The 27543-nt window shown below is 55.5% G+C and overlaps 2 protein-coding genes across 3 annotated transcripts; one reads left to right on the top strand and one right to left on the bottom strand.

Annotated features, from left to right (window-relative positions):
- The first annotated feature begins 29 nt into the window (after nt 1–29).
- On the top strand, nt 30–18868 carry TCTE1 (t-complex-associated-testis-expressed 1). Of its 2 annotated transcripts, XM_067006322.1 has the most exons (6): nt 30–100; nt 530–937; nt 9673–10045; nt 10961–11529; nt 15063–15512; nt 17308–18868. In XM_067006322.1, the coding sequence occupies exons 3-6, from the start codon at nt 9769–9771 to the stop codon at nt 17500–17502; spliced, it is 1491 nt and encodes a 496-aa protein (XP_066862423.1). In that variant the 5' UTR covers nt 30–100; nt 530–937; nt 9673–9768; the 3' UTR covers nt 17503–18868. The 2 variants fall into 2 exon arrangements, with proteins under 2 accessions (XP_066862423.1, XP_058932581.1); XM_059076598.2 differs by lacking the exons at nt 30–100; nt 530–937 and adding an exon at nt 1517–1533 and having other exon boundaries at nt 17308–18213.
- On the bottom strand, nt 18208–26682 carry TMEM151B (transmembrane protein 151B). The gene is made up of 3 exons (XM_059076274.2): nt 26218–26682; nt 23652–24092; nt 18208–22422 (listed from the first exon to the last, which is right to left on the bottom strand). Exons 1-3 carry the CDS (start codon nt 26341–26343, stop codon nt 21289–21291), a joined length of 1701 nt encoding a protein of 566 aa, XP_058932257.1. The 5' UTR covers nt 26344–26682; the 3' UTR covers nt 18208–21288.
- Between the last annotated feature and the right edge of the window lie 861 nt (nt 26683–27543).

Here is a 27543-nt window from a genome sequence, read left to right as displayed (position 1 = left end):
GAGCCTGTGCTCTGCAACGGGAGAGGCCACAGCAGTGAGAGGCCCGCATACCACAAAAAAAAAAAAAAAAAGACCTGTCTCTTTACATGTGGACACCAAGGTGAGGAGTTGGGGGTACCCATTTTATTAATGAGTTAACTTCTAAGGTGCTAACCTGTCCAGGGTAACCAACTAGTAATCATCAGCAGAGCTGAAATTAAAGCTAAGCTCTGTTTCCAGTGAAACTTCCCACCACTCTTGGTTGCTCTTCCCCACTTGAAGGACAATTTCCTTTTCTAACCAGCCAGCCCCCATGAAGTTGGTCATTCCTGGTATCAGGCTTGGGGCTGTGGGAGGGAGCACTGTGGAGGCCTGGGCCTTCCTGCCTGGTGCCACTCTTCAGCCTTGCTGACACCCTGAAGAAAGGCCAAGGGTACCTCTGCAGGGATGCCGCAGCCCACTGCTCCCCTGCAGGGCGTGGAGTCAACCGGGGGCCTCAGGGGAGTTCGGGAACGCCTACAGGTGCCCTTCCACCCTTCTCCTCTTCCAGAAAAGACTGGCTGCTGATGCTTTTCCGAGACCCTCTTTGCATTCGTCATGCCCACCCCCATTTCCACACAAAAGGCTCCAAGAAGGAAGAGCACTGTAGCGGTCCAGGAGCCCTGCCGCCATCCCCCACTCCCCACCTTCCCCCTCAAAAGCCCACCCGTTCCTAAACATGTCCCCAAGACGCACAAAGCGTGCCGCACCGCCAGGGTTCCCACTGCCCGCTTGGCGGCCCCACACAGAGCCTCAGACGGACACTCTGCGTGGACCCTAGGCCAAGGTGCGCTGCAACAGCCTTCCAAGAGCAGAGACTGGCTTGCACAAGTGCGCACGTGCACCCGTCGTCTAGGACCCGCCCCCTAGCGACGCAGGGCGTCCCTAACGACCTGCGCTGCGAGGGACCTTCGGGAAGGTGAGCACCCAGGCCTCGGAAGCGGTGAGGCGACCTCGACCCCGGTTTCCCCTAGCGGGCTGAGCTCTCCCTGCCCCGACTCCCACCCACGGGGCGCGGGAACCCCTCCGGCGTCCTCCCACCCGGCCGAAGTCTGCGGGCTGCCGCAGCCTTGGCTCCACATTTCGCGTGGGGAGGAAGGGCCGGCCTGTACCTACGAGAGGCCCCCAACCCCACCCCCATTTGAAGTGGGATCCGTGCCTCCTAACCCGTTACAGCCACTGCAAACTGGTCCAGTGTCTGTGAGTCAGGGGAGGGAGTTCGTGAGATGGAGAAAGGGGAAGATGGAGAAACAATAGGTCGTGGGGGAAAGCAGTTCCAAGCCCCTGGGCCCCAGTCTTCCCATAAAGGCCGACCCCTATTCCCAGCTCCTGCTGGCTGAAGTCCCTCAAAACAACAGACAAAAGTGGGCCTGGCCCAAGGGTGTGAGAAGACTGTTATACCAGCCAGAGACCAAGGGTGGTGGGCCAGAGCTGTCAGAGAAACTTTTGTGCCCGTCACTTGTGATTCTGCAACCTGAATTCCCAAATGCGAATGTGCCAGTGATTTGGCCTGAGGTAGGGTCTGATACAGTACGCATGAAAGGGATCGGGGAAATGTGGACAAAAGCCCAGGGCCCTGAGGAGAAGCTGGCTGAGAAGGCAGAGGAAGCACCATCAGAGAAGGTGCGGGGTGGGGGGGGGGGGCGGTGAGGGGACATCAAAGCCCAGCCAGCCCAGAGGGGGCGTCCAAGGCCACAGAGGTGCTCACAGGCCTAAAGAAGGCCAGGAGCTTCTGCCTCTCAGTTCTGAGGGAGGGAGGTGAGGACCAGGGATGTGGTGAGCAGGAAGGGGAGAGGGCACCCCCTCCCCTAGCATCTTCAACGTTCCCATTTGGGCAGGCAGGAGGAGCCTCTGCACAAAGTGGTTGGATTTAACCGGGGACTTGAGAAGGATGGAGAAGGTCTGAGAACTTTCTGAGAAGAGGGAATGTGCTGGAGAGTCGAGCATTGAATCCTAGGTCTGGGAGGAGCATGGAGGGCCCGGTGTGGACCATGGGGCAGGAGAGCACAGCTCTGCAGTATCTCTTGGGTCCTCGTGGGGCCTCAAAAGCTTAAGGATACAGGTGATAATCCAGTTTTGCAGAAGGACCCTGTGCCTGGAAGTGACTTAGGGGGTGAGGGAGCCTGGGCTGTTTAGGTCAGCAGCAACGAGGGTAACCCTGGGCTCCACGCTGGAGAGAGTGGAAGGCCCACTGGAAAAGTGCTGTGATGACTGAGTCTAGGGCAATTTAGGAAGCAATCCCAACATCTCATGATTTGTCTCTGCTTTTGTGCAGAAAAGTAAGGGAGAGCTTTGGACAGACATCAGCTCAACGCTCAGCTTCTCCACTTACTCGCTGTGTGATGCTTAGCAAGTTACTTAAGTTCTCTAAGCCTCTGTTTGCTTTGTTTTCCTGTTTGTGAAATGAGGATAATAGAGTTATCATAATAATAATCCTCAATAATAAAATTGAAGATTTCATAGGCTTACGTAGGTACAACATCTAACATCTTCGTCGTAATATCTAACACAACTACTGAAGCCCGTGAGCCACAACGAACGAAACCTGCACACCTAGAGCCCATGCTCCGCAACAAGAGAGGCCACCGCAATGAGAAGCCCGCGCACCGCGACAAAGAGTAGCCCCTGCTCGCCACAACTAGGGGAAGCCCGAGCGCAGCAACGAAGACCCAATGCAGCCAAAAATAAATAATGAGGACACTCCTGGCCAAACTGAGGCACCTCATCACTTTTTTAAAAAATTTATTATTTTTTTGGCTGTGTTGGGTCTTTGTTGCACGCGGGCTTTCTTTTTAGCTGCTGTCAGCGGGGGCTACTCCTTGTTGCGGCGCTTGGGCTTCTCATTGCGGTGGCTTCTCTTTGCTGTGGAGCACGGGCTCTAGGTGTGCGGGCTTCAGTAGTTGTGGCTCGCGAGCTCTAGAGCGCAGGCTCAGTAGTTGTGGCGCACGGGCTTAGTTGCTCTGCGGCATGTGGGATCTTCCCGGACTTGAACCCACGTCCCCTGCATTGGCAGGTCGATTCTTAACCACTTCACCACCAGGGAAGTCCCTCATCACTTTCTGTTGCCTGTGCTTGGGCATGTAGAGAGCAGACCTAACCCTTTGAGTTATGGGTTGAATGTGATTTCAGGACCCTGGGAGCTGGTCCTGAGGATACAGGGTTGGGACCAGGGAAGGAGGAGGAGGATTTACCCTTCTTCAGGGATTGTGGCCCTGGGTTGGCAGGGTTGATGTTGGAGACATAGCATGTGAGGCCCCACAGGCCCATGAGACAGGTGTCAGGAGATGAAAGATCACTGGGTTGTCCCCACTTTCCCATCTGAGGGCAGGGTGTGCCCTTAGAGGGGGACACAGATGGTGGCACAAGAAGCACTCACTCTCGGTGGCACTCACCTTTCTGGAACATCAAGAGGATTCCTGCCTCAGAGAAGGACAGAGTCTTGAACACCCTTCCGGTCTTCAAACTCTGGGATTCTCTGACAGCCCCACTGGCTCCCCAGGGAGAGAAGGCTCCAGAAGGGAAGGTACCCCCTCTGCCACTTCTGGGGCTGTCCTCTATGGGCCCTTGGGGGCTGTGGGAGGCTGGCTAATGGGTGTCTACCCATCCACAGGCTTCTAGAGAAGATAGTGTCACTAGAACCACGCCCAGCTGCGGACTGGTGATGCCCAGGCCAGACTAAGGCTGCCCTGGGAAGTAGGAGGAGTTCCCTCAGTTCTCCTGGCTTCTCATTCTCCTGTGAGCCCTCCCCAGTCCCCCCCACTCAGCGGTGCATTCTCCTTGCCCCCTTCCCAACTTTGCTTTTTGGACCTGAAACTCATTCACACTGAGGTGTGGACGACTGATAAGAGGGGAGATATATCTATATCCCCTTTCTGACTTAAACTGTCAGATAGGATAATATATTGCATGATCTACATTTTTTAAAAGTTTGCTACATTAGTATCAGTATATATTTCATAATTTACTATGCTTTTGTTTGACCTAAAATGATGAGATGCATTTTCATAATTTACTGTGCTTTTGTTTGACCTAAAACGATGAGTCCAGTGAATACCCTGGCGGTCCAGTGGTTAGGACTCAGCGCTTTCGCTGCCGTGGCCCAGGTTCAATCCCTGCTTGGGGAACTAAGATTACGCTAGCGGCATGGCCCGGCCAAAAAATAAAATAAATAAATAAGTAAATAGCAGTTCAGGGTTAACACAGGGATATATACACACGCATGTATGCACTGTTAAGATTTCATTTCATTAGGGAGGAAATGCATTTTAATATAACAGGGATGGGGGCTTCCCTGGTGGCGCAGTGGTTGAGAGTCCGCCTGCCGATGCAGGGGACACGGGTTCGTGCCCCAGTCTGGGAAGATCCCACGTGCCGCGGAGCGGCTGGGCCCGTGAGCCATGGCCGCTGAGCCTACGCGTCCAGAGCCTGTGCTCCGCAATGGGAGAGGCCACAACAGTGAGAGGCCCGCGTACCACAAAAAAAAAATATATATATATATAACAGGGATGAAAGCCTTATGTTCGGGACCTGAAATTCCCATAGTGGGGTGCCAAAACCCAGCCTGGGGAGACCCTCCCTGACAGTTCCCTGGGACGCCTGCTTCCCAGGGAACAAGAACAGGCTTTTTCTTTCCTAGTGGAGGTGGGAGTAAGTGACTGGAAGAGCAGGGCACTGTGGATAGAGGCAGCCAAGCCCCTGACCCTGGCCCCAGCCCTCCTAGATATCCGGGGGCCCATTACTTCCTGGTCTGGTCTTCAGTTTCTTCATCCATAAAATGGGGGTGAGAAGCCTGCCCTGATTCCAGGGTACAGTGGTTGTAAGACTCCAATGAGAGAAGTGTTCTGAAAGAAACTTGTAACTGTTAAGTGCTGATACTGTCCTGTGGCTGGAGAGATGGGAGATGAGGTCGGAGGCTCGGGTGGTTGGGAGAGAAACAGGCCTCTGGAGTTTAGACATCAGGCCAGGTGAGTAATAGCCTGGAGGTCCCTGGCCCACCCATTGAACTAGTTCATCTACCGATTTAGGATTTTTCCCGTAATTTCATTCACCAAATGGTGAGCAACCCAAATGGTCAGGACCCTTTGGTCACAAAAGGGCAGAAACCCAACTCTTAGCTTCAGCAAAAGGGACTTGTCAGAAGGCTGTCGAGTTAGTTCTCAGAACTGAAGGAAGACTTCAGAGGGCCCTCGGGGATGAGGCCTGGGGACCAGAGGTGCCCGGCATGCTCTGTCCACCTCCCCTTCCTACTGGTCTCCACCAGGCAGCATTTCCTCCTGCCTCAGACAGGCCTTTTCCGTGTGAAGGGAAACAGCTTCCAGCAGCAGGGGATCCGTATCCTTCAAGGACATATCTCCTTTTGGACAAATCCCAAGAAGGACTCTGATTGGCTTACATCAGGTGCACCCCTCAACCAATCACTCTGACCAATACAGGGCACTCCTATTGGCCAGAATCTATGATCAGAAGGAGGTGGGGCAGCCCCAAACACCAGCTGCCTCCCCAGCAGACCTGACACTGGGTTAGGGATTAGAGACGAAAATGAGTAAGAAATTGTCCCCACACCGGGAGGAGCCCACAGTCTAATGTGGGTGTGGGGAGAGGGTGGTCAGTCACCACCGAAGTGACACAGGTACTGGGGTGGGGGGGTCTGACAAAGGGAAGGTGGGGCACAAGAGAAGCTAAAAGCCTCCAGAGGGAAAATGGTGCTTGAGCTCAGGCTCACAAGACCAGTGAGGGTCCGTTTCCCAGGCCGAGACCGTGGGAAAGGCATTCCAGGAAGACGGAGCGGCTTGAGCAAAGGCTGGGCGGCATAGACTAGTCTGCGGTGTTCCAGATGCAGAGAGGAGTTTATTTCAAACAGAGCGTCCAGTCACGGAGGGCCCTCTACACGGAGCTGAGGAAGCTGGGCTGCACCCCATGAGTGGCGGGCTTACACGGAGCCTGCCAAGGCAGCTCTGGGAAGGCTAGTTGCTGGACAGCACACCCAGTGCAGGGCAGCTGCAGCTACAGTTCAGGTGGACAGTGAGGCCCTGAGCTGAGGCTGCAGCAGGAAGGGAGTGGAGAGACTCTGGGGTGGGAGAAGCAGAACTGAGGAGAAACAGCAGTAACCAGGTGGGGGGCCTGGAAGAGAGAGGTGGTTCCCAGCTTCGGGGTTCAGGCACCTGGAGGGCTCCCGGGACCCCTGGCCGAGGTAGGGAGCCAGGAGAAGCAGCAGCTCGCAGGAGGCACTGAGTTCTCTTGGGGGGCAGAGTGAATCTGCGGGAGCCGGGAGGCAGGCCAGTGGCCCTGAGTCTGGAGCTCGGAGGAGACGGGAGAGCTGCAGCCCAGCAAGAGGACGAAGTGAGGCCAGGCAGCCACAGCTAAACCCGGAGGGGTGGGCGGAGTCAGAGGAGCCTGCGACGAAGGAGGCTTTTGGAGAATGATCCGGAGGCCCCGAGGAGAATTGAGAGAGTGGTAGCCGCGCAGTGGTTGAGAAGGGCAGGGTCAGGCATGCGACTTGATATTATCTTTGTAACATTAGTAACTGGGAGGCAAGGAGTTCGTCTTGCTCATTATCCTTTGAAACATACTTTGTTTTATATTTGATTGGTTCTTTTAAGTATTTTTTAAAAGCAACTTTTAGAACTAAAATCCTTCTTAGAAGAATCCTCTGTCTGGTAACAATTTGCTTGCCAAAACTATTTTTGTAATGTCGACTTTTTTTTTTTTCCTGTGGTACGCGGGCCTCTCATTGTTGTGGCCTCTCCCGTTGCGGAGCACAGGCTCCGGACGCGCAGGCTCAGCGGCCATGGCTCACGGGCCCAGCCGCTCCGCGGCACGTGGGATCTTCCCGGACCGGGGCACGAACCCGTGTCCCCTGCATCGGCAGGCAGACTCTCAACCACTGCGCCACCAGGGAAACCCTGTAATGTCGACTTAAAAAAAAAAAAAATCAGGAAGTGATGAGTGAAAACTGTCAACTCTGACCTAATTATGAGGTTAATGTTGTCAATATTTGCCTTAAAAAATGACATCAGACCTCGTGGTATGGAGGTCTCTGTAAACGTTGCAGGACAATAGGGGCTCTTTTTTTCTACCCGTGAAGCATGCTGAGCACATGGAGGGTCGCCCTGCCCCTTCTTTCTGAGGAGGGGGCTCAGGGCCCTGGACCAGCCCTGGGAGGTGTCCTGCAGCGTCCTGCCCGGAGAAGGCTGCAGGCTCCAAACAGCGGCCAGAGCAGTTAGGCCCAGACCTTAGCAAGGGCTGCCAGGTCCTAATGCCTAAGGCAATAGGCAGTGAGAGAAGAGCCACCCCGTTCCAGAGAGCACCCCACCAGGACCCAGGTGGGGGTCTTCCAACATGTGGCTTCCTGAGAGGAAGAAGGGACCACCAACCAGGACGGTGAGGCCCGGCAGTGCCGTGAGAAATGACTGGAGAGCCAGCTGCCCCGGCCAAGCTGGGTTCTGCTCCCTTGGGTATGGCCCGCAGGGTGTACTGGGATGCATCTGGGACCAAGGGGAATGCGGGCATGTCTTAGGTCAGAACTGCGGAGGGAGCCCCGGGCGTCCAGTTGCAGAGCTGGCAGTAGCAGGGCTGGCCTGTTGTCCCTTTCCTCCTCCTCTTGCCCAGACTGCCAGGCCCCTCGCCCTTCTATCCAGACCCGAACACCACCACCACCTTGCCCTTCACGTGTCCCCTGGAGACAGGGAAGGGCCTCACTCAAAGACACCATCTGAGGTCGTCACTCAAGAAGCAGGTCTCCAGGGCTTTCCCTCCCCAGCCCAAGACCCCTGTCCCTCAGAATGCCTTTATCCTCCACGCACCCCCTCCAGTACTCTTGTCAAATATTATCAGTATGATTCAAATACCTCGGGGGAATCTCCACCACAGGCTGCATAGGAAGCTATTACTATCCCCTTTTACAGATGAGGAAACTGGAGCTCACATAAACTAAGTAGCTTGGCCGAGGTCACACAGCAGTCACTGGCAAAGTGAGAAATGCAAAGTCATCTGGTGCCTCCAAGCAGCACCCCCTCCCAGCTACACCCTCTGAAGGACCATTAGTCAAAAAGCACCAGCTGCTTATTCCACAATTCTGGACCCAATCTGTTTGTCAATTTGCATTTGATTTGCATAAGTGTGCCACAAAAATACATAGATATCTTCCTTACACTGCCTCTCTCTCCCCCTCCTCTCTCTCTCTCTCTCTCTCTCTCTCTCTCTCTCTCTCTCTCTCTCTCTCTCTCTCTCTCTCTCTCCCACACACACACACACACAGCCAGGCTCTTCCTCCTTGAGATGCCTGGAGGACCAGGGAGCACCATCTGGTCCCCTCCATCTGCCAAGGACACCTTTGCTGGTTCAGATTGTTCCTTCCCACCGGCCACTACACTGCATCGAGTCAGGGAGCAAACCCAGAGCACGAGCTGTATGCTGGGCCGAGCAGCCCCTGTTCCGCCTGCAGTCTCGGGGCAGGGACACCTGCAGCAAGGGTGCAGGAATGGACAAATGGAGGGGCAGGGGCAGCCGCGGACACATTCTCTGTCTGCTGACTTCAGCCCCAGATTTAGCTGCCTTGTCGCCTCCCACTCCTTCCCGCTGCCGCTGCTGCCGTCTGGAATGCCCGGAGGCTGGGAGGACTAGGAAGACTGACATGGGGAGATTGAAGGGAGGGGGCCGAGCTGGAGCCCTCAGAGGGAAGAGGAAAAGGTGCTGGCACCCTGGGCAGGGCATGAGTCCAGTTCCCCTTCTCCTTCCCCCCTCTCCTGTACCACCCAGAACAGTAGCCACTAGCCATCAGATTTTGAAGGCTTAATATAAATGTATATATAATATCTCATTAATAATTTTTATATTGATTACATATTTAAGCGATAATATTTTGTTCATACTGGGTTAAACATAAAACTAATTTCACTTGTCTTCTCTTTCCTTTTTTAATGTCTGTACGAGAAGTTTTTAAATAGTGTATGTGGCTCGCATCTTGGCATTCATTATATTTCTGTTTGTGTGTTTCTATTGGCCAGTGCTGTTCTCGACCCCATCCTCCTGGTCAGGCAGTTGCTGTTCTGTAAAATACTTAGTGCAGGGAGCTGTTTTGAACTAAATGGTTCTCTGTCATACCTCAGTCTTTTGGCCGAACTTGACAGACTGAGTTTAAATCCACCTGTGTCATTTATAAGCTTTGTGACATTGGGCAAGTCAGTTAACCTCTCTGTGCTTCAGTTTCACATCAGAAAAATGAGTCTATCAGTGCCTATCTCAAAAAGGCTTTTGTGAGAATCAAATGAGCTGATATGCATAAAAAAACTAAAAAAAGGGTCCAGCATACGGCAATTGCTTGTAATTGCTGTGTAGCTATTACTGTCTAAACTGTGGGGCTGTTGCTTGCTACAGTTTTGTGTGTCACAGTATGCTATGCCTCCTTGGATGCATTATTTTTATTCACTCCTCCCAATCATCTTACTGGTAATTGTTATCCTCATTTCACAGAGGAAGCGTCTGAAACTCTAAAAGTTTCAGTAACTGGCCCAAGGCCGCCCAGCTAGTGGGATTTGCACCTGGATTTGCTCTAATCCAGAGACTGACCCTTAAGAACCACCCCTGCTACGTCCCTTGGTAAAAGCCCACCGAGACCCTCCAAAGAAACAACTCCATCCCTTCCTCTTGCTCCAGGTTCCCGCCGGCATCCAGGACCCGCCTGTCTGAGAAACTCCCTGTCACGAGGCCATCACCAGGAGGCCACTTGTCCCTGTGTTGTCAGTCCCCAGCATGGAGGAAACGCAGATAACACCCTCACTGTCGGTCCCCAGCTGGTCCTCAGTCTCCACCCAGGACCAGTCCTCCACTGCCGGCCAAGATTCGAGCACAGGCCCACAGCCCTCAAAGCCCTCTGTCATCCCACCCCCAGTGAAATCCAAGGGCCCGAGTTCCAGGGCTGTGGTACGTCGGATGCGTAGGATCATCGCTGAGGATGCTGAGTGGTCAGTGGCCACCGTGCCCCTCCTCACAGAACTCTGCATTCAGCACATTGTCAAGAACTTCCAGAGTGAGTCTGTCCCTGCCTCGGTCGGGAGAGAAGGCCAGGAGTGGGGCCCAGTGGGCAGGGACTGCCTGGAGGTGAGGCCTCAAAGCTGGGTCCTGGGGCAGCCCCTGCCCTCCCACACAGCATCCTCATCCCCACTCAGCACTTCCCTTCCCCCCCTCCCCAGAGGCCAGGACAGTTTCTCTGGCCGTCCCCACTTCCAAGTCCCACCAGGCTCCCCCACACACGGTGCCCTCCATGCCTATGCCTGTTCCTCACCTTTCCCACTCTCTCCAACAAAGCCCAGCCCAAGCCATACCTACCTCCTCCTCCAGAAAGCCCTCCCTGATTGACCATCCTCCACTCTCTCAGAGTCTTCCACGGTGTGTATAGGTTCTTGGTTTGTTCTGTACTTTAGCCTCTGTCAATGTTCATCCTTTTCAAAGATGAGTTGCCAACCTCTCTTACCAGATGGGGAGCTCTCTGAGGACAGGGCCATCATTTTGTCTACAGCACTTGTCACCACCAGACCTACAATATATTCATTTGACTTGTTTATAGTCTGCCTCTGCTCATAAGACGGAGCAGCTTCCTCTGTTTTGTTCACTCTTGTATCCTCAGCACTTAGAACAGTGTGTGGTGCATAGTAGGTGCTCCAAAAAAAGCATTTTGTTTTGAAATGAATGAATCAAATCAAACTGGGGAGCCTCTGAAGTCAGGGATTGACATCTACCTTCAACCGGGAACAACCCAGAGTCAGGGGTGATGTCTCCCTCCTCAGATTGAGCCTCCCTGAGAATAAAGTCTGCCTCCTCTCTCAAACTGGGCTTCCCTAAAGACAGGGGGGTCTTCGCTTTCCTGGGTGCCCCCAGACAGGCTCAGCTCAGGGTATCATGTGCAGCATCCCCAACACTGTGCCTCCTATTTCTGTTCCCAAAGACAACCCTATCCTGAAGCAGCTGCTCCCAGAGCATCAGAAGAAGGTCCTGAACCACCTGTCCCCCGACCTGCCGCTGGCTGTGACCGCCAACCTGATAGACGACGAGAAGTACTGGCGCCGCTGCTGCACGCAACGCTGGCCCGTGTGCCACGTGGACGAGCACGGCGGCAGCTGGAAGCGCATGTTCTTCGAGCTGCACCTGGAGAACCTGCTGAAGCACTTCATCCCAAGCACCACGGACCCCAACGTGATCCTCAACCTGCTGCCGCTCTGCAGGAGCTACGTGCACAGGATCCGGGTGGATCAGTTCCTTCCGCCCGTGCAGCTCCCGCCCCCACTTCGGGGCGGGGATCAGTCCGACTCCAGCAGGGAAGGAGAGATGGAGGACCCGGCCACGGACCACTACCAACTGGGCGACCTGGTGGCTGGCCTGAGCCACCTGGAGGAGCTGGACCTGGTGTACGGGGTCAAGGACTGTGGCATGAACTTCGAGTGGAACCTCTTCCTCTTCACCTACCGCGACTGTCACTCCCTGGCAGCCACCGTCAAGGCATGCCACACCCTCAAGGTACCTCCTGTCATTCTCAGCATCTCTCTGGTTCCCTCTTCCCTTCCCTTCCTCTTGTAACCCCACCTTCTTCTCCTATTTCCTCCTCGCTCATTGACCAAGTGTCCTTTTCCTTTCCTTTCTGTTTTGTTTTGTTTTGTTTTTTTGGCTGCGTTGGGTCTTCGTCGCTGGGCGCGGGCTTTCTCTAGTTGCAGTGAGCGGGGGCTACTCTTCGTTGCGGTGCGTGGGCTTGTCATTGCAGTGGCCTTTTTGTTGCGGAGTACGGGCTCTAGGCACGCTGGCTTCAGTAGTTGCAGCACTGGGGCTCAGTAGTTGCGACACACAGGCCCTAGAGTGCAGGCTCAGTAGTTGTGGCGCACGGGCTTAGTTGCTCCTCGGCATGTGGGAACTTCCCGGACCAGGGCTCGAACCCGTGTCCCCTGCAATGGCAGGCAGATTCTTAACCACTGCGCCGCCAGGGAAGTCCCTGACCAAGTGTCCTTTTATGCACTCTGCACCAAGCTGGGTTCTGGGGATGCAGAGATGCACAAGCCACTGCCCTGCCCATTCACCAGCCATTTAGTCATCCAACAGGCATCTGCACTCCAAGCCCTGTCCTAGGTGCTGAAGATTCAATCATGAGCACAATTATACCATTTGTGCCCTCCAGCTAACGGTCTGGTGGGGATAAAAGGCAGTAATCAGCAATCATATAAATGTAAAATTGCAACTCGAACAGAGTTGCCAGATTTACCAAATAAAAATATAGGACATCCAGTTAAATTTGAATTTCAGATACACAACGAATATTTTTTTTTAGTTTAAGTATGTCCCAAATATTCTGGTTGCAAGAGGGAGAGCCTGCCAAGAAATCAGAGGTGGGAGAGAAGAAGGACACAGCACTGTGTCACAGAGCCGAGGGAGGGATGCTTTTCAAGAAGAGGGGTGAGGAGCAAGGAAGTGGAACGGAGCTGAGGACCGGATTTAGCAAACTTGGAGGTCACTGGGTGGAAGCTGTGTCAGTGGAGTGCCAGGAACAGAGGCCGGATTGGAGTGGTTTATGGTGAGAGTGGGAAGTGAGGAAACGGAATGACCATGATCAGCTTTTTCAAGAACCTGGCTGTGAATGGGGGAGAAAGGTAGAGCAGTAACAGCTGAGGGGGTTAGGTTTTCTTAAGAAAAAATTTGCACGTGTTTAAAACCAATGTATAAAAACAAAAGTAAACAAATGGAACCTAATCAAACGTATAAGCTTTTGCACAGCAAAGGAAACCGTAAACAAAATGAAAAGACAACCTACAGACTGGGAGAAAATATTTGCAAATGACGCAACCAACAAGGGCTTAATTTCCAAAATATACAAACAGCTCATACAACTTAATAACCAAAAAACAACCCAATCAAAAAATGGGCAGAAGACCTAAAAAGACATTTCTCCAAAGAAGACATACAGATGGCCAACGGACACATGAAAATATGCTCAACTTTGCTAATTATTAGAGAAATGAAATGAAAACTACAGTGAGGTATCACCTCACACCAGTCAGCACAGCCATCATTTAAAAGTCTACGAATAATAAATGCTGGAGAGGGTATGAAGAAAAGGGAACCTGCCTACATTCATTGCTGGTGGGAATGTAAATTGGTACAGCCACTGTGGAGAACAGTATGGAGGTTCCTTTAAAGACTAAAAATACAGTTACCATATGATTCAGCAATCCCACTCTTGGACATATATCCAGAGAAAACTCTAATTCGAAAAGATATATGCACCCCAGTGTTCACAGTTGCATTATCTACAATAGCTAAGACATGGAAGCAACCTAAATGAATGAATAAAGATGTGGTATATATAAACAATGGAATACTACTTAGCCATAAAAACGAATAAAATAATGCCATTTGCAGCTACGTGGATGGACCTAGAGATTATCATGCTAAGTGAAGTAAGTCAAACAAAGACACATACCCTATGATATCACTTATATGTGGAACCTAAAATATGATGTAAGATATTTACAAGACAGAAATAGACTCACAGACATTGAAAACAAACTTATGGTTACCAAAGGAGAAGGGGTGGGGGAGGGATAAATTAAGAGTTTGTGATTAACAGATACACACTATTATATATAAAATAGATAAGGTCCTACTGTATAACTCAGGGAACTGTATTCAATATCCTGTAACAAACCATAATGGAAAAGAATATGAAAAAGAATCACTTTGCTGTACACCAGAAACTAACACAACATTGTAAATCAACTATACTCCAATAAAATAATGAGAAGTTAAAAATGAAACCAATGTAAAGCTCCACCCAATTGCAAGAAAGGAGCTGAGTACAGGAGAGAGGCACAGGTTCATTGACCAAGGAAGGTTCCTGAGAAGACAGGAAGAACGGGGTCTAGGGATGAGGTAGGGAGGTTGGCTCCGGGCAGAGGGGAGAGTGGATGTGGTGGGTTGCAGTGGATTTACGTTTGGGATTAGGAAAAGGAGGGGTTCCTACTCCATGGCTGAGGAGACCCACCTCAGGCTGTAGGGTGAGGGGCTGGAGAAGGTTGAAATCGTTATTGTTGTAGATTATGAGAGAGTATATTGTCCAGAGAAGCAGGGTTGAGTTGGCACTCAGCACTGAGGGCCTATTGGTGGTTCCAGTGATACCAGCCAGTCCTGTGATGTGACATTTTCCATCATGTCAGTTGCTTGGGCCCAGACATACAGAAAAGAGAGAGTGGGGTTGATCCACAGTTGGAGCTTTGCCAGATAGAGGCAATAAAAAAGAGGGACAAAAGATTCTGAGCTGGCTAAGAGGGAGGTAGAGAGAGGAGAGAACTGAAGGATGGGGAGGCCAGCCACTCAGAGGTCTCCAGGTAGAGGGAGAAGCGGGCCAAGCCAGTGCAAGGGAAAGGGACAGGGGTCCCACCTCCAATATTCATAATGCTAGTCCCACCCCCTTTCTTTTATCTTTTTTCTTCATCCCATCCATTTACTGTTTCTCAATGTTTCCCACTTTCTCCCTGGTTCTTACCCTGGCACTCTCCTTCAAAGAGTTCCTCTCCTTGCCATGGTGGAGCTTAGCTGGCTGAGGAGGGTGCAGCGAGGGGCTGCGGCACGCAACAGACCTGGATTCAAAACCTGCCTCCGCAGCTCAATCACTGTGTGACTCTGGGCAAATGTTGTATCCTCTCAAAGCCTCCATTTTCTACTGTAAAATGGAGAGAACTTGTTCCATCTCACTGGGATGCTGAGGGTTAGAGATATGGCTATGGAATGTTCTAGCAGCATGCCCAGCACATAGTCATTTCTCAATAAGTGGTAGTCTTTCCCCCCTACTAGCTGCCACCAATCCTGCACCACTGTGTCATGCTGGGTAGGCCTGCCCTGCCCAAGAGCCAGCCAGGTGGCCGAACCCCTCATCCATTACCCCTCTACCTTTCTCCCCCTTCCCAGCCAAGTTCTTGAAAGAGCAGAACTCCTCCTCCCTGGGGCTCCCTCCTCTACTTGCAGGAGGTAGGTAGGCAGGCTGCTGTGGCCCCTCTACCTGCCCACAGATCTTCAGGCTGACCCGAAGCAAGGTGGACGACGACAAGGCCCGCATCCTAATCTGCAGCCTCCTGGACCACGCGGCCCTAGAGGAGCTGGACCTGTCACACAACCTCATCGGAGACCAGGGCGCACGCGCCACCGCCAAGCTGCTGGGCCACAGCCGCCTGCGCGTGCTCAACCTCGCCAACAACCAGGTGCGCGCGCCCGGCGCCCAGTCGCTGGCTCACGCCCTGGCGCACAACAGCAACCTCATCTCCCTCAACCTGCGCCTCAACTGCATCGAGGATGAGGGCGGCCAGGCGCTCGCCCACGCCCTGCAGACCAACAGGTGCCTCACCACACTGCACCTCGGGGGCAACAAGCTGTCCGAGCCCACCGCCACGCTCCTCTCCCAGGTGCTGTCCATCAACACCACGCTCACTAGCGTCAACCTGTCCTGCAACCACATCGGGCTGGTGAGCCACCGCTTCTGGGACAGGCAGGGCCAAGGGGAGGCCCTGGGGCCTTGGGAGGCGGGAGCGGAATCCGATTGCTGCGGGGTACGTAGGGGATAATTGTTAGGATCACAGCCTTTACCCTGGTTCTCACCCCAGCTCTGCCATTTAGCACTTGGTTAAGTTACTTAAGCTTTTTGGGGCCTCCATCTCCTCCTCTGTAAAATGGGAATAATAATAGCATCTCCTTCTAAGTGTTGTTACTGGGAGGATTAAATGAGTTATGCTTGTAAAGCAGTTATCCATTGCAGGCACTGGCTAGGCCCTCAGTAATTGCTAGCTGTTGCTATTACTCGGGGTTCTATAGTATGGATACCGGGTGCCTATGCTAGGCACCCGGTATCCATTCGTTATTCTTTCACCCTCGCGGTTATCTAGTAAAATGTGTATTCTTAGCCCCACTTTACAGATGGAAAACTGAGCCTCAGAGAGGTTAGTGAGTCGCCCGAGAGCATCCAGTCAGGTTGAAAGCCTGGATCCTTTCCAATAGACAATGTCTTTCAAATCTTGACCAAGTCTCAGAGTAAGAAATGCAAGTTTCATGAACACCTAGTGAACGTATACATCAATATAACATAATTGAAAGTTACTTGTACTGCTTATGATATATACTGATGATTTCCTTTATAATGTACATGGCTTCATTTAAAAAAAAATGCTTCTGTGACCCATTGAATTGACTTTGCCACACGCTGTTGGATCACAGCCTTAGAACAGCAGCATTCTGCCTCCCGATGTGGAATTTTTCACATTAGGCCTGGCCCACCCAACCCAGAAGGGGCTGGAGCTGTAGGAACTAGCGAGGACAGCCCTCCATGTACTCCAGTGAGGGCCCTGCACCCTCTACCAAACCTCCCCAGAAGACAGTCTTGCTCACATAGACACTGTCTCCAGAGGGGGTGCTCTTGGCTACAAGTAACAGAAAGCTTAACCAGGAAATGGCTTAAACAAGAGGAATATTCATTGTGTCCCATAATCAGAAGCCCGGGGGAAGGGGGTTCTGGGGTTGGTGAGGTCCTTGGCTCAGCACCATCCTCTGCTCTGCCCACCTAACCACACAGCCACGTCCTCTCTTGTGCGACTCTCATGAGCCCGAGATGGTGGCTGCATTTTCCATTGGGCCATGCTCAGAGGCAGAAAAAGGGAGACCACTACTCTCTTTTGTTCTCTTTTATGAGGAGAAACTTCCCAGAAGTCACTCCCTCCAAACTTCCTCCTCATATCTCACGAGCCAGATTTGTCTCACATGCTCATGGCTGAACCAGAGGAACGGAATCACCATCACTGACATAACGCCATGTTTTTCAAACCACTGGGGTTGAAAAATCAATTTAGTGAACTTTGCGCACCATTTTTCTCAGGGAATAGGATGGAACAGGATAGAATAGGATAGAAAATGTCAGTGCCCCACAAATAGGTTAAGAATTGTTTTGTGAGGGACTTCCCCAGTGGCACAGTGGTTGAGAATCCGCCTGCCGATGTAGGGGACACGGGTTTGTGCCCCGGTCAGATCCCACATGCCGCGGAGCGGCTGGGCCTGTGAGCCATGGCCGCTGAGCCGGCGCGTCCGGACCCTGTGCTCCACAACAGGAGAGGCCACAATGGTGAGAGGCCCGCGTTCGCAAAAAGAATTGTTTTGTGAAACTGTTGTTTCAGTCACATCTATATAAATATGCATATGTGTGTACACACCCACCTGTGTGTGTGATCCTGGTAGTGGCGGAAAGTGACGCTTTCCTTTGTATTCCTGACCCAGGATGGCGGGAAGCAGCTTCTAGAAGGCATGTCAGACAACAAGACCCTCCTGGAGTTTGATTTGCGCCTGTCAGATATTGCCCAGGAGAGCGAGTATCTCATCGGCCAGGCCCTCTGTGCCAACCGCGAAGCAGCCCGCCAGAGGGCCCTGATATCCCAGCCACTTCATGTCACCAGCCACTGCCAAGGGCCCTGAGAACCCGGCGGGATAAGATGGGGACAGGGCTGGGGCAGTGACCAGACCTGGGTCACTGCCCTAGCCCCATCCCTCATTTCATGCCCCTGCCATGCCTGCTGCAGAGTGTCACACGGGTCTGGAGGGAGTGGGGAGGGAGACCAAGAATATCCTTGTGATGAGTGATCAAGGGTTGTACAGATAAAGATGTGAGGAGAGGAAGGGGCCTGGGATAGGGGTAGGAAATAGGACTTAGCCCTGGTACCCAGGGAGAGGATATTACCAACTCACTGAAATGACTGACTTTCCCCAAGAATAGGGAAGGCAAAGCAGACTCTAAGGGACTGTACCTGCCCAGACTCTCCCATGGGGGTCGCCTATCTCCCTGACCACCCTCCTCCCCACCATTTTTCTCTCTACCAAACAGATCCTTGACCTCTTGACCTTCAAACACACTCACTCTCTCTCTACCCCCACCCCCCCCCACCAGGCTACAGCATAGCTTTGCCTGGCTCTTCCACCATCACCCCTGCGGATGCCACCTCTCTCTTACTTAACTCCGCTTAAGTCATCCAGTTCTACAAGCCACGCCATCCCTAATCCATTCCCCCCAACCTGGGAAAGGGGAAACAGAGGTGACAGGAGGGGCTCGGACCCATCGGCCTCTCCAGATTGCTGCTCACGGACGGGGATATGGCGAGAGTGGTGTGACACTGGGAAGGGAAGTCAGTGAGTCATCTGCAACTTTATTATCCACCAGTTTGATTTATACAATCTTTGCTCTTGGAAATCCACGACAAAAAGGCCACAGTGTGATGCACCCAGTTGACAGAGACCTGTCTTCTCCCCAGCCAGGCCCAGCCCACCCCACAAGCCCTTGTCCCCAGGACACATGAAACCTTCCAGGCATCCTCCATGAGTCCCCTTCACTCTGTGGCCGCCCAACTTGGGGCCACACCCACGGGAATCACATCTACCCACAGGGCCACAAGAGGGCCTGACGATGGATTCAGGCTGAGCTCCACCTCCCATCCTCCTCAGGCTGAACCTCCAGCCCTGTGTTTCCAAAGGGTGTGTCATGGGCTGCACCCACAGCCTTGGGGTGCTTTCCAGGGACTCCTTCCAACAAGCAGAGCACCAAAGAGGGCTTGGGAGTGACCGCACGTGTGTGCCTGTCTGGGCAACCTTGAGTCTGTGCCTGACACCCTCTGACAGTTCCGAGTGCAAATGTGTAGGTGTGAGGGTGTGTGCGAGCGTGTGAGTGTACATAGCCACAACTGCTAGCAGAGGGTCTAATTAGAGAAACAAGAACATTCAGTGTAAAGTTTAATTTTAGAGATTAGTTAATTTTCTGGTTTTGTTTTCCCTGGCAATCAATAAAGCTACCAAGAAAACAGACCAAAGGATTTGGTTTCTCTCTAAGTCTGTGCATATGTGGGAGGTGTGAGGCTGTCTGTGTGAGAAGACCTAGGCAGAAATGGTCAATACAGGCAAAAATAATAACAGCCCCTCCCCTTTCCCCCTCCTCCCAGCTCAGGTTCTGTCTCAGGAATGGGCCTGAGGCAGGAGGAGCTGAGTTCCTCCCTCCTTGGAGCCATCAGGTGGCCAGGATGCCCCACACAAGGGCGTGACATCTGGGTGCCAGCTGGCCAAGAACTGGGTCCTGAGGCCACAGCTCACCACCTGTACCTTGAAGATGTCCGTTCAGAGAAAAAGGGGGTGCTCCAACCCCCAGGCTCCTGGAGAGCACAGTGCTGGCGGGTGGGTGGCACTGCTGCCCAGGGAAACCTAGTGGGCAGCTGTTCCCTCCTCCCCAAGCCTCCTCTTCTCCGACCTCCTCTCTCTTCCCACTCAGCCATCTCCACCTGAAAGTTAGGCTCAACCCTGATGGGCCACAGGCCGTGGTGTCCCCACGATCTGTGCCCCCCAGTCCCCCAGGAAAGGAGGTTAGGGGAGCCAGAGGAGATGTTGCATAGGTGGAGGCCATGCCCTTGGGTGGTGCTGGCCTGGCTAGGCTGGAGGAAGAGGGGAGAGGCTGGAGGAGGGAAAGGAGCAGCTCTGATGGCTCAGGTGACATGAGAAGCGTCAGGGGTGAGCCATGTCGGAGGCCTGAGGGTTTCCTCTCCAGCTGGAAATGTGAGCTCAATCCCTGGGCACTATGTCAGCTGGGAAAACATTAGCCAGGGGATTTGGGAGGTCAGGGGGTTTGTACACAGACATGCACACGGAAGCACATCAGGGTAGGAGTAGAGGGGGAAGAGGACACAGGGCCAGCGCCCTGGGGTGGTGGCAGTTTGCCCCTTTGAAGACCCTGGGACACACAGCAGGGCTTCAGCTAGGGGAGGACAGAGGGGTCAGGCAAGATTTAGAGAATTCCTGCCTCTGACCCTGCCACTGGAAATGAGTCTTTCTCCAGCTGGGGCTCGTGACAAGGTCCTCAGCCCTGCAGAGGCTCTGCTTGCAGATGACCACTCTGCACTCCCCACAAGCTCGGGGGAGGCAAGGGCCATCCCCCACAGACACCCCGACCTTTGGGGGGTCTTTTCACGACCCTCTCCTCTTTGACTCCCACTAGCTTCCTGAGTTCCCCCTTGTCACCCAGGCCTATCTCCTGCTCTCCCCCACTTAGTCATTCATCTTGGTCAGCTTGAAGGAATGCTGCCTGGGTGGTCTCCCACCCTCTCTGAAGGGAGTGCCTTCCCAGAACCCAGGTGATGAGGCTGCAGTTTAAAGGACTGAGGTGCACTGCCCTCCAGTTTGCCTTGCCCCTCACCCCTGGCAACAGCTCTTCAGAGCCAGGGAGCAGGAGGGGAGGGAGAGGTGTGAAATCTGCGTGGTGAGTACAGTACCCCCCAGGACCCAGCCTCCCAGGGCCCAGTGAGATAAACAACAGCAGAGGGAGTGGCAAAAAGGAACCAGCGTCAAAAAGAGGAGATCAAGGGCTTCCCTGGTGGCGCAGTGGTTGAGAGTCCGCCTGCGCCTGCCGATGCAGGGGACGCGGGTTCGTGCCCCGGTCCGGGAAGATCCCACGTTCCGCAGAGCGGCTGGGCCCGTGAGCCGTGGCCGCTGAGCCTGCGCGTCCGGAGCCTGTGCTCCGCAATGGGAGAGGCCACAACAGTGAGAGGCCCGCGTACCGCAAAAAAGAAAAAAAAAAAGAGGAGATCAACATTTCCATGGCTTTGAGGCTTTGAGATGGAGTATCCCGGCTGACGCCTGCCCCGGCCTCAGTCCCACTGAATTCATTACCTCGGATGGAAGCCAGCCCTGCTGTTCTCCAAACCACTGCCCCCTCAGTAGAGAGAGGCCCCAGCGGGCCAGGCTGCGGAGGAAGGAAAGCCTCAATTGCCCTTCCCCTGGCCTGTTAAACCTCCCCCGCTGCATCGCGAGGGCCTCTCCCCTGAGGCGAGGCCCAACGCGGGTCCCACAGCACAGTCGCCATGTAACAGTCATTAGATCCGTTGAAAGGCGGACTGGAAATTCCGAGTGTACGAGTGTGCAGTGCGTGTGGGAAGTGGAGGTGTCCCCCCTAGGAACTCAGGGGCGGGGCTGGAAGAGACGACTCTGCCGGGGAGGGATTCTCTCCCCTCCCCACAGCTGTCTCTTTAAGTACAGGAAAGGCGGGGGGAGGGGGGGTGCTCGAATAGGCCCCTTCGGGGTCTGTCCCTTGCCCCCTCGCCTCCCCCAACCCCACCCGCACCGTGCCCAGCACAGCCTCGGCCACATTCTTGACTCCCCCTGCTACACGCAGGGAACACCATCCGGCGAGGGGCAGGGAGGAGGCCAGTGGGCCGGTCCAGGGCCCCAGGGTCACAGTGAGGTCTCTACGCAGGAGCCGTGGCGGTGCAGCGGCCGGTGGCCGTGGCCCAGACATCCCTCCTGCCGGTGCACAATGAGCACCGGGAAGTAGAGGGCGTCGTGGTAGGGCGGCGGCGGCCCGGCCTCCTCCAAGTCTTCGTCGTCCTCGTCGTCCCCCATGCTGGCCTGGCTGGAGAGCCGCGTCTGCTCGGTGGGGCAGCTCGCCTCGTTGACGCTCCCGCTCCGGCTGCGCCACAGGCAGCTGCGCCGGGAGCCGTAGAGGCGGCCTAGGGAGAAGCGGCTGCCGCTGCAGCCCGCCCCGCCGCCGGGCCCCGGTCCGGCCCGAGGGCTGGCGCAGATGCTCAGAGCGCTGCGCGAGAAGATGGATGAGCTGCTGACGGCACGCTGGCAGTGCTCGCAGCTGCGCCGGTACGGGGCCAGGCCCGCTGCGCCTGGGCCACCCACCCCACCGTAGCGGCACGTGGGCGCGTAGCCGCCCGCCGCGCCCCCAGCACAGCGCGCGCCCAGCCCCGCCAGGTCCATGAGCACCGCCTCCGAGTAGCTGGGCACCAGCTGCTGGTTGGAACGGATGTGCCACTCGAGCTCCGTGCTGTCCACCGTGTTGACCCGCGGCAGGCGGTGCGTGAGCGGGGGCAACAGCTCGTCGCTGGGGCTGAGGCCGCCGGCCGCGCTGCCTCCGGCCGAGCTCGGGCCCTCCAGGCCGAAAAGCTTCTCCACGTGGTAGTGCGCGTAGGCCGTGCGGTACTCGGCCAGCACGCGCAGCGGCCACGACAGCGTGAGCAGCGCCGCAGCCCAGAAGGCCGACGAGCAGGCGTACCAAGGTGGCCTGGCCGGGTCGGGGAAGGCCACCATGAATTCGCGGAAGTCCACGTTCTTGAGGTGCATGCCTTCGCGCGCCTCCATGTAGTCGTCCAGGCCTTCGTTCTCGGCGAAGAAGCGCGCACGCTGGCACAGGTACGCGTTCTCGGCCTCCACGCTGGCGAAGCTGAAGCACTTGGTGAAGCGCAGCCGCGTGGCCGGCGCGCCCTCCAGCCCCACCAGAGCCTTGGACACGTCGCGGACGCCACAGCACTCGTAGTCGAACTCGGCCTCGGCCACGTGCGTGTTGACGCGCTCATGGTAGACCTGTGGCGCCAGGGAAGGCGGCAGGAGTCACTTCTGTCCGCTTACCCTCCTCCGCCCCATCGCTGCTCTTGGCGCCTGATCAAACCCTCAGCCTGTCCTGGTTTAGCTCCCGGTTGGGGCCAGGTAAGATCTTATCGTAGGGTTTATAGAGACATTGAGGCCCTCAGCTTCATCAGTGAGTTAGAGATGAGGGCGGGGCTAGGAACTCATCCCTACTTATTATGTGCCTTCTCATTTTAACTAAGCCCTGCTCCGTCTAGGGGTCGGTCCCAGGCCCTGAATTGTCCCTCCGGCTTGCCTGATCCTTTTGCTACTGCATCCTTTGTCCCACGCTGCCCCCTCATCACCCCAAACAGCCTACCCGTCTTCCCTTTTACAAGTGTGTTTCCAAATGGGCCCCACAGAGGAGGTCCCTGTGGACCCCCTTTGTCTCTGGTCTCCCTGCTGCCACCTTAGCTAGTACCCGGCCTCCTTCCTGATCCTCACAGGGCTCAAGCTTTGTTTACCCAGCCCAATACTGAGACAGTGGAGAGGTCCCCCTTTTCTGGGAAGATCTCATCTTCCACCAGGGCTCTAATATGCCTAATCCCAGCAGGTATAGGAAGTGCTGCTTGACACCCCCTCCATGCCTCCCAGGCCTACCTCCACCTTTTTGCCAGCTGACCCCCACCTCTGGGAGGCTCACACTTGGGATCCACAGCCCTGAGTCTGAGTCTGGCACTACCACTTAGAAGCTGCAGAACTTGGGCAAGTCACTGAGCTCAGGTCTCTTTACCTGTGAAAGAGGACTCGGTAGCAGGCACCTCACTAATCAGCCTGTGAGGCTGTGCATGTGAAACACCTCCAACCATTAAGCACTAAACCATACAGACCCTGGAGCCAGACTGCCAGGGTTCAAATCCCAGCTCCACCACACACTAGCTTTTTGACCTTAGGTAAGTTACTGAACCTCTCCAAGCCTCAGTTTCCTCATCTGTAAAATGGGGGTAATAGTTACCTACCTCATAGGGTTATCATGAGTGTTAAATAAATGATTTGATATTTGTAAAGTAGTTAGAGCAGACCCTGGCTGTTAGTAAGTGTCTGCTGTTATAATTATGGTGGGTCCTCCTGTTGCAGTGCCCACAAGAGCTCACTGCTGCCTGTGCTCCTCCCCCTGAGGACAGTCGAGCAGGGTCCCAGCACCCCCTCCCATCTGGACTGGCCTGTGCTCCCCTCCAGCTCCTCACCTGGGTGGTGGTGTAGGCATCTCCATTGCGGTATCGGGTGACCTGGCGGGTGCGGCGGACATAGTGGTAGCTGATGGCCTTCCACCAGATACAGGGCGTGGCCTGCTGCATGCGACCCACGCGCTCCCGCACGCTGCTCACATCCACGCGGTGCTGCAGCTCATGGCGGGCTTGGCAATGCCAGCACTCCACCAGGTAGACAGCATACAGCATGAGCAGGAAGGCCAGGGGGATGTAGACATAGCCGTTGGAGCAGGGGCTGTCGTGGTACATGAGGCTGTTGCCCTGGTAGGCGCTGCTGAAGGTGAGGCGGGTCACCGTGGTGACGTGGCACCAGGCCACGGCCCCCAGGCAGCCGTACATGAGCAGCGAGAGGAGCAGGCACTTCCAGTGGGACTCACGGCAGAGGGACTTGGTGAAAGAGGGCTGGATGGGACGCTGCTGCTCAGAGGGGCAGGCAAAGGGGCCAAGATGAGTGCGGAGTGAGACGGAGTGGCAAGGCCCAGCACAGAGATGGATGGCGGGCCAGAGGCCGACACCGGAGATGACAGGCAGAGACAGACAGGAATGTGCAGAGAAGAGTCAGACCAAGATGGGAGGCCAGGACCAGACATAAACACAGAAGTAACCCAGAGTGAGCCATGAGGACAGGAAAGAGGGACGGAATGCCAGTACAGGGAAGTGCGGAGGCAGAGGAATCAGAGCCAGAGATGCAGAGAGAAGGCCCAGGTGCCAGAGAAGACACAGATGGATAGGATGGCACCCAGAGAAACAGAGTCCAAAGACAGACACAGAGATGGCAATGAAACAGGAGAAGGTGTGCATAGGGAAGACAGGGAGGACAGATAGTCATCAGAGAAGGCAGGTCCCCGGCCCGGACCCCTTCCAGGTATTCCAGGAAAGGGGAGAGGGGCCCACTGACATCACCTTACCACTTCACAGGTGAGGCCCTCCCTTCTTCCAGAACCTAGGAGGAGCCACTTCCTCTGACCCATCCACCTCCCTGTCCCTCACAGACAACTAGCTTCATACCTCCCAGGAAACCGCAAGCCCTGTCTCTTTCCCCATACTCTGGACCCCAGGTCCCCTGTGAGTCTCCCTAACATCTACCCCTGTTCTAGATAAAAGGCAGGGGGGTTTGTGTCCCTGAGCGGCAAGTGGTCCAGGAGGATATATCCAGAAGGGCAGAGGCATGTGGCTGGGGAGAGGGGATGTGGGATGGGGGTGGGGGGGCAGGGAGGGAGATGTTCACAGCCCAGCCATTTGTCAAGAGAAGACGATTTTTGGTACGGGGGCCTATTAAAGCACTTATCACGTCTGGCCCACAGTTGTCCCGGTGAGTTGTTTACGTGTGTGGCTCCTCCACTAGACTGGGTGCTCCTGAGGGCAGGGCCTCATTCCCTTTGCATCCTGGGTGCTGGCACCCACAGCTGCTCAATGATGAGTACTGAGTCAGATTTCTGGTGGCAGCCTGGGCTTTCCCTCCCCCCCCCACCCCACTGCTGTCTAGCTTTAGGAACCCTCCACACACCCTCCTGCTGAGATCCTGCCTTTTTCTTTCAATTTCCCAGGCCGGACCTGGAGACTAGCCAAGGGAAGGGAGAGAAAGGTGGAGAGGAAGGGCATAGTAACAGACAGCAGGCCCTGGACCCGGTGTGAAATCCGAGGAAAGATCTGGAAGTAGATAGGTAGGTGGGCTGGGAAATAGTACTCAGCACATGCAAACAAGATTAGGGTACATGTGCCTTTCAGGGAGCCTTGTCCTGTGAGGGGAGCCTATGTGCCCCTTGGTGTGCCTGAGTGTGCACCTGTCCCAGTGGGAGGGCGTGTGGAAGGGGCTCTGCCTGCGGGTCCTACCTGTGTGCTTCTGCCCCAGTGCTGTGTGCAACGTGTGCACGAGTGTGCATGGGAGATGGAGGAGCCCCTGCCTGGTACTCTCCTCCATTACTTTTGTCTCCAGGTTCAGAGGACTGAAGAGTAGGACCCCCAACAAGGGATGTGCTGGGTACCCAAACTGGGAAAGATTCCTGGGCTCAGGATCCCCTGGAGGGGGGCCTGCATGGATATGGGGAAAGAGAGGCACACATCCCCCACGCACACACTCCCAGTGACTCCAGGGGGGATCGCCTCTGCACACATTCGACCTTTTTAGGACCCCAACTCACGTTAACACTACCATTTCCCCCGTGGAACTGGCAGGTACTCTCCTGCCTTCGCAGCCCCTACAAGTCACCCTGCCTGGCCTTCAAGATAGCATCCCCTCGGCGAGATGGGATCCCGGACACCATCCCCACCCCCACCAGCCCGGGATCCGCGAGGCTCCGCCCCTAGGCCCCTCCCCCTGCCCGGGACCCCCGAGCCCCGCCCCCGGCGCGGCCCCTTCCCTGCCACCGCGGACAGCTCCGGCCGCCGGGTGGGGGCAGCGAGGCGGGACTGCGGCTGCGGCGGCCGGCTCGGGGTGCGGGGCGCCAGCCGCGCTGCGGCGGAATTGGCGGGGGCCGCGCGCGGCGGGGGATGGGGGCCAGGCTGCGGCCGCGCCCGGGGAAGGGGCGCCGCCGGCTCTCACCTCCTCTCGGGCGGGGCCCTCGTCCGCCGCCGCCGCCGCCGTGGGCTCCTCCGGGACCCCGGGGGCGCCACCGCCGCCGCCGCCGCCGCCGCCGCTCTCGCCCGCGGCCGAGCCAGGGGGGGACATGGCGTAGAGGGGGCGCGTCGAGCTCAGGGCCTCCCGGGGGGCTGCCGGGGGCCGCGGGCATCCTGCGCCGGCTCTGGGGATGGGGCGGGAGGGGGCGGGGCCCTCGCTGCTCCCCACCCCCCGCCGGGGGGAGGGGGCCAGGAAAGGGCACCACGGGTAAGGGGCTAGGGGATGGGGATGGGGAGGCAGGCTGGGGGGCCGGGCCGAGGAGCCTGGGGCCGGGGGTGGGTGTCACCTTGAGGCCCTCGCGGCGCCGCTCCGCCTCCCGCCCGCTCCCGCCGCCGCCTTTTGTCTGAGCCGAGCTGGAGCCAGCGCGCCCCCCCTCTTCCTCCCAGCGCAGGAGCCCCGCCCCCGGCCCCCCAAACTCCGCCTTCCCCAAGCCTACCTAATGGCCACCCCAAAGGGGAAAAGCAACAGGGGCTCCCCGCACCCCTTCCCCACTCCCAGCCCTGCTCACCACAGGCACCCGCACCATCCCAGGAAGATATAAGCCGAAACTCCTCTCGGTCTATTTGTGGAGGGGGCGCCAGCGGTTCAACCAACATCCCTCCCCATCTTTGGTTCCCGCAAGTTCCCAGGGCTGAGAGTGGGGAAAGGAAATTGAGTCTTGGAACCCTAGGGAAGAGCCTTATTCCCAGTTGGATGGTAAAGGGTTAAGGCAGGAGCCAGACTTCAGAGGCCAGACCCATCTGAACAAGGCTGGGATAGGGTGAAAAGGAAAGGATTAGAGCTAGATGTGAGAAAGGACTAACAGAGGGCAGAAGAGGGGACATTGAAACCAGCAACCAGCCTTCACTGAATCGTCTTCCTACCCTAGGACAACAGCCCCAGAGAAGCAATGAAGTGTGTACATAGCCCTAGGCTGGAGATCAGGAAACCTGAGTACAGATTCTTAATCCTGGCTCTCTCATTAGCTGTGTGACCTTGAGCATGTGCCTTCTCCTCTCTGAGCCTTAGTTTCCTCATCTGGGCAGTGAGAAAGTTGACTGGACAATCTCTAAGGCTCTGACTTTCTTCTGTGGGTGTAGGAGGCAAAGTCACAGGCCACAGGCCAGGCTGAGTGACTGCAGGTCGCCTGTCCCTTCATGCCATCCACCCACAGCGCTTTTCCCTGTCCCGCTTAGGGGCAGAAAAGAAACTGCCATTCATTCATTCCTGAATGCATCCATTCAATAAACAGGTATTAAGGGACTTCCCCAG

Source organism: Kogia breviceps, chromosome 10 (assembly GCF_026419965.1).
Source record: "Kogia breviceps isolate mKogBre1 chromosome 10, mKogBre1 haplotype 1, whole genome shotgun sequence".
Lineage (NCBI taxonomy): Eukaryota > Metazoa > Chordata > Mammalia > Artiodactyla > Physeteridae > Kogia > Kogia breviceps.
The sequence above is the reverse complement of the archived record's forward strand: the minus strand, read 5'-3'. Positions and strand labels throughout refer to the sequence as shown.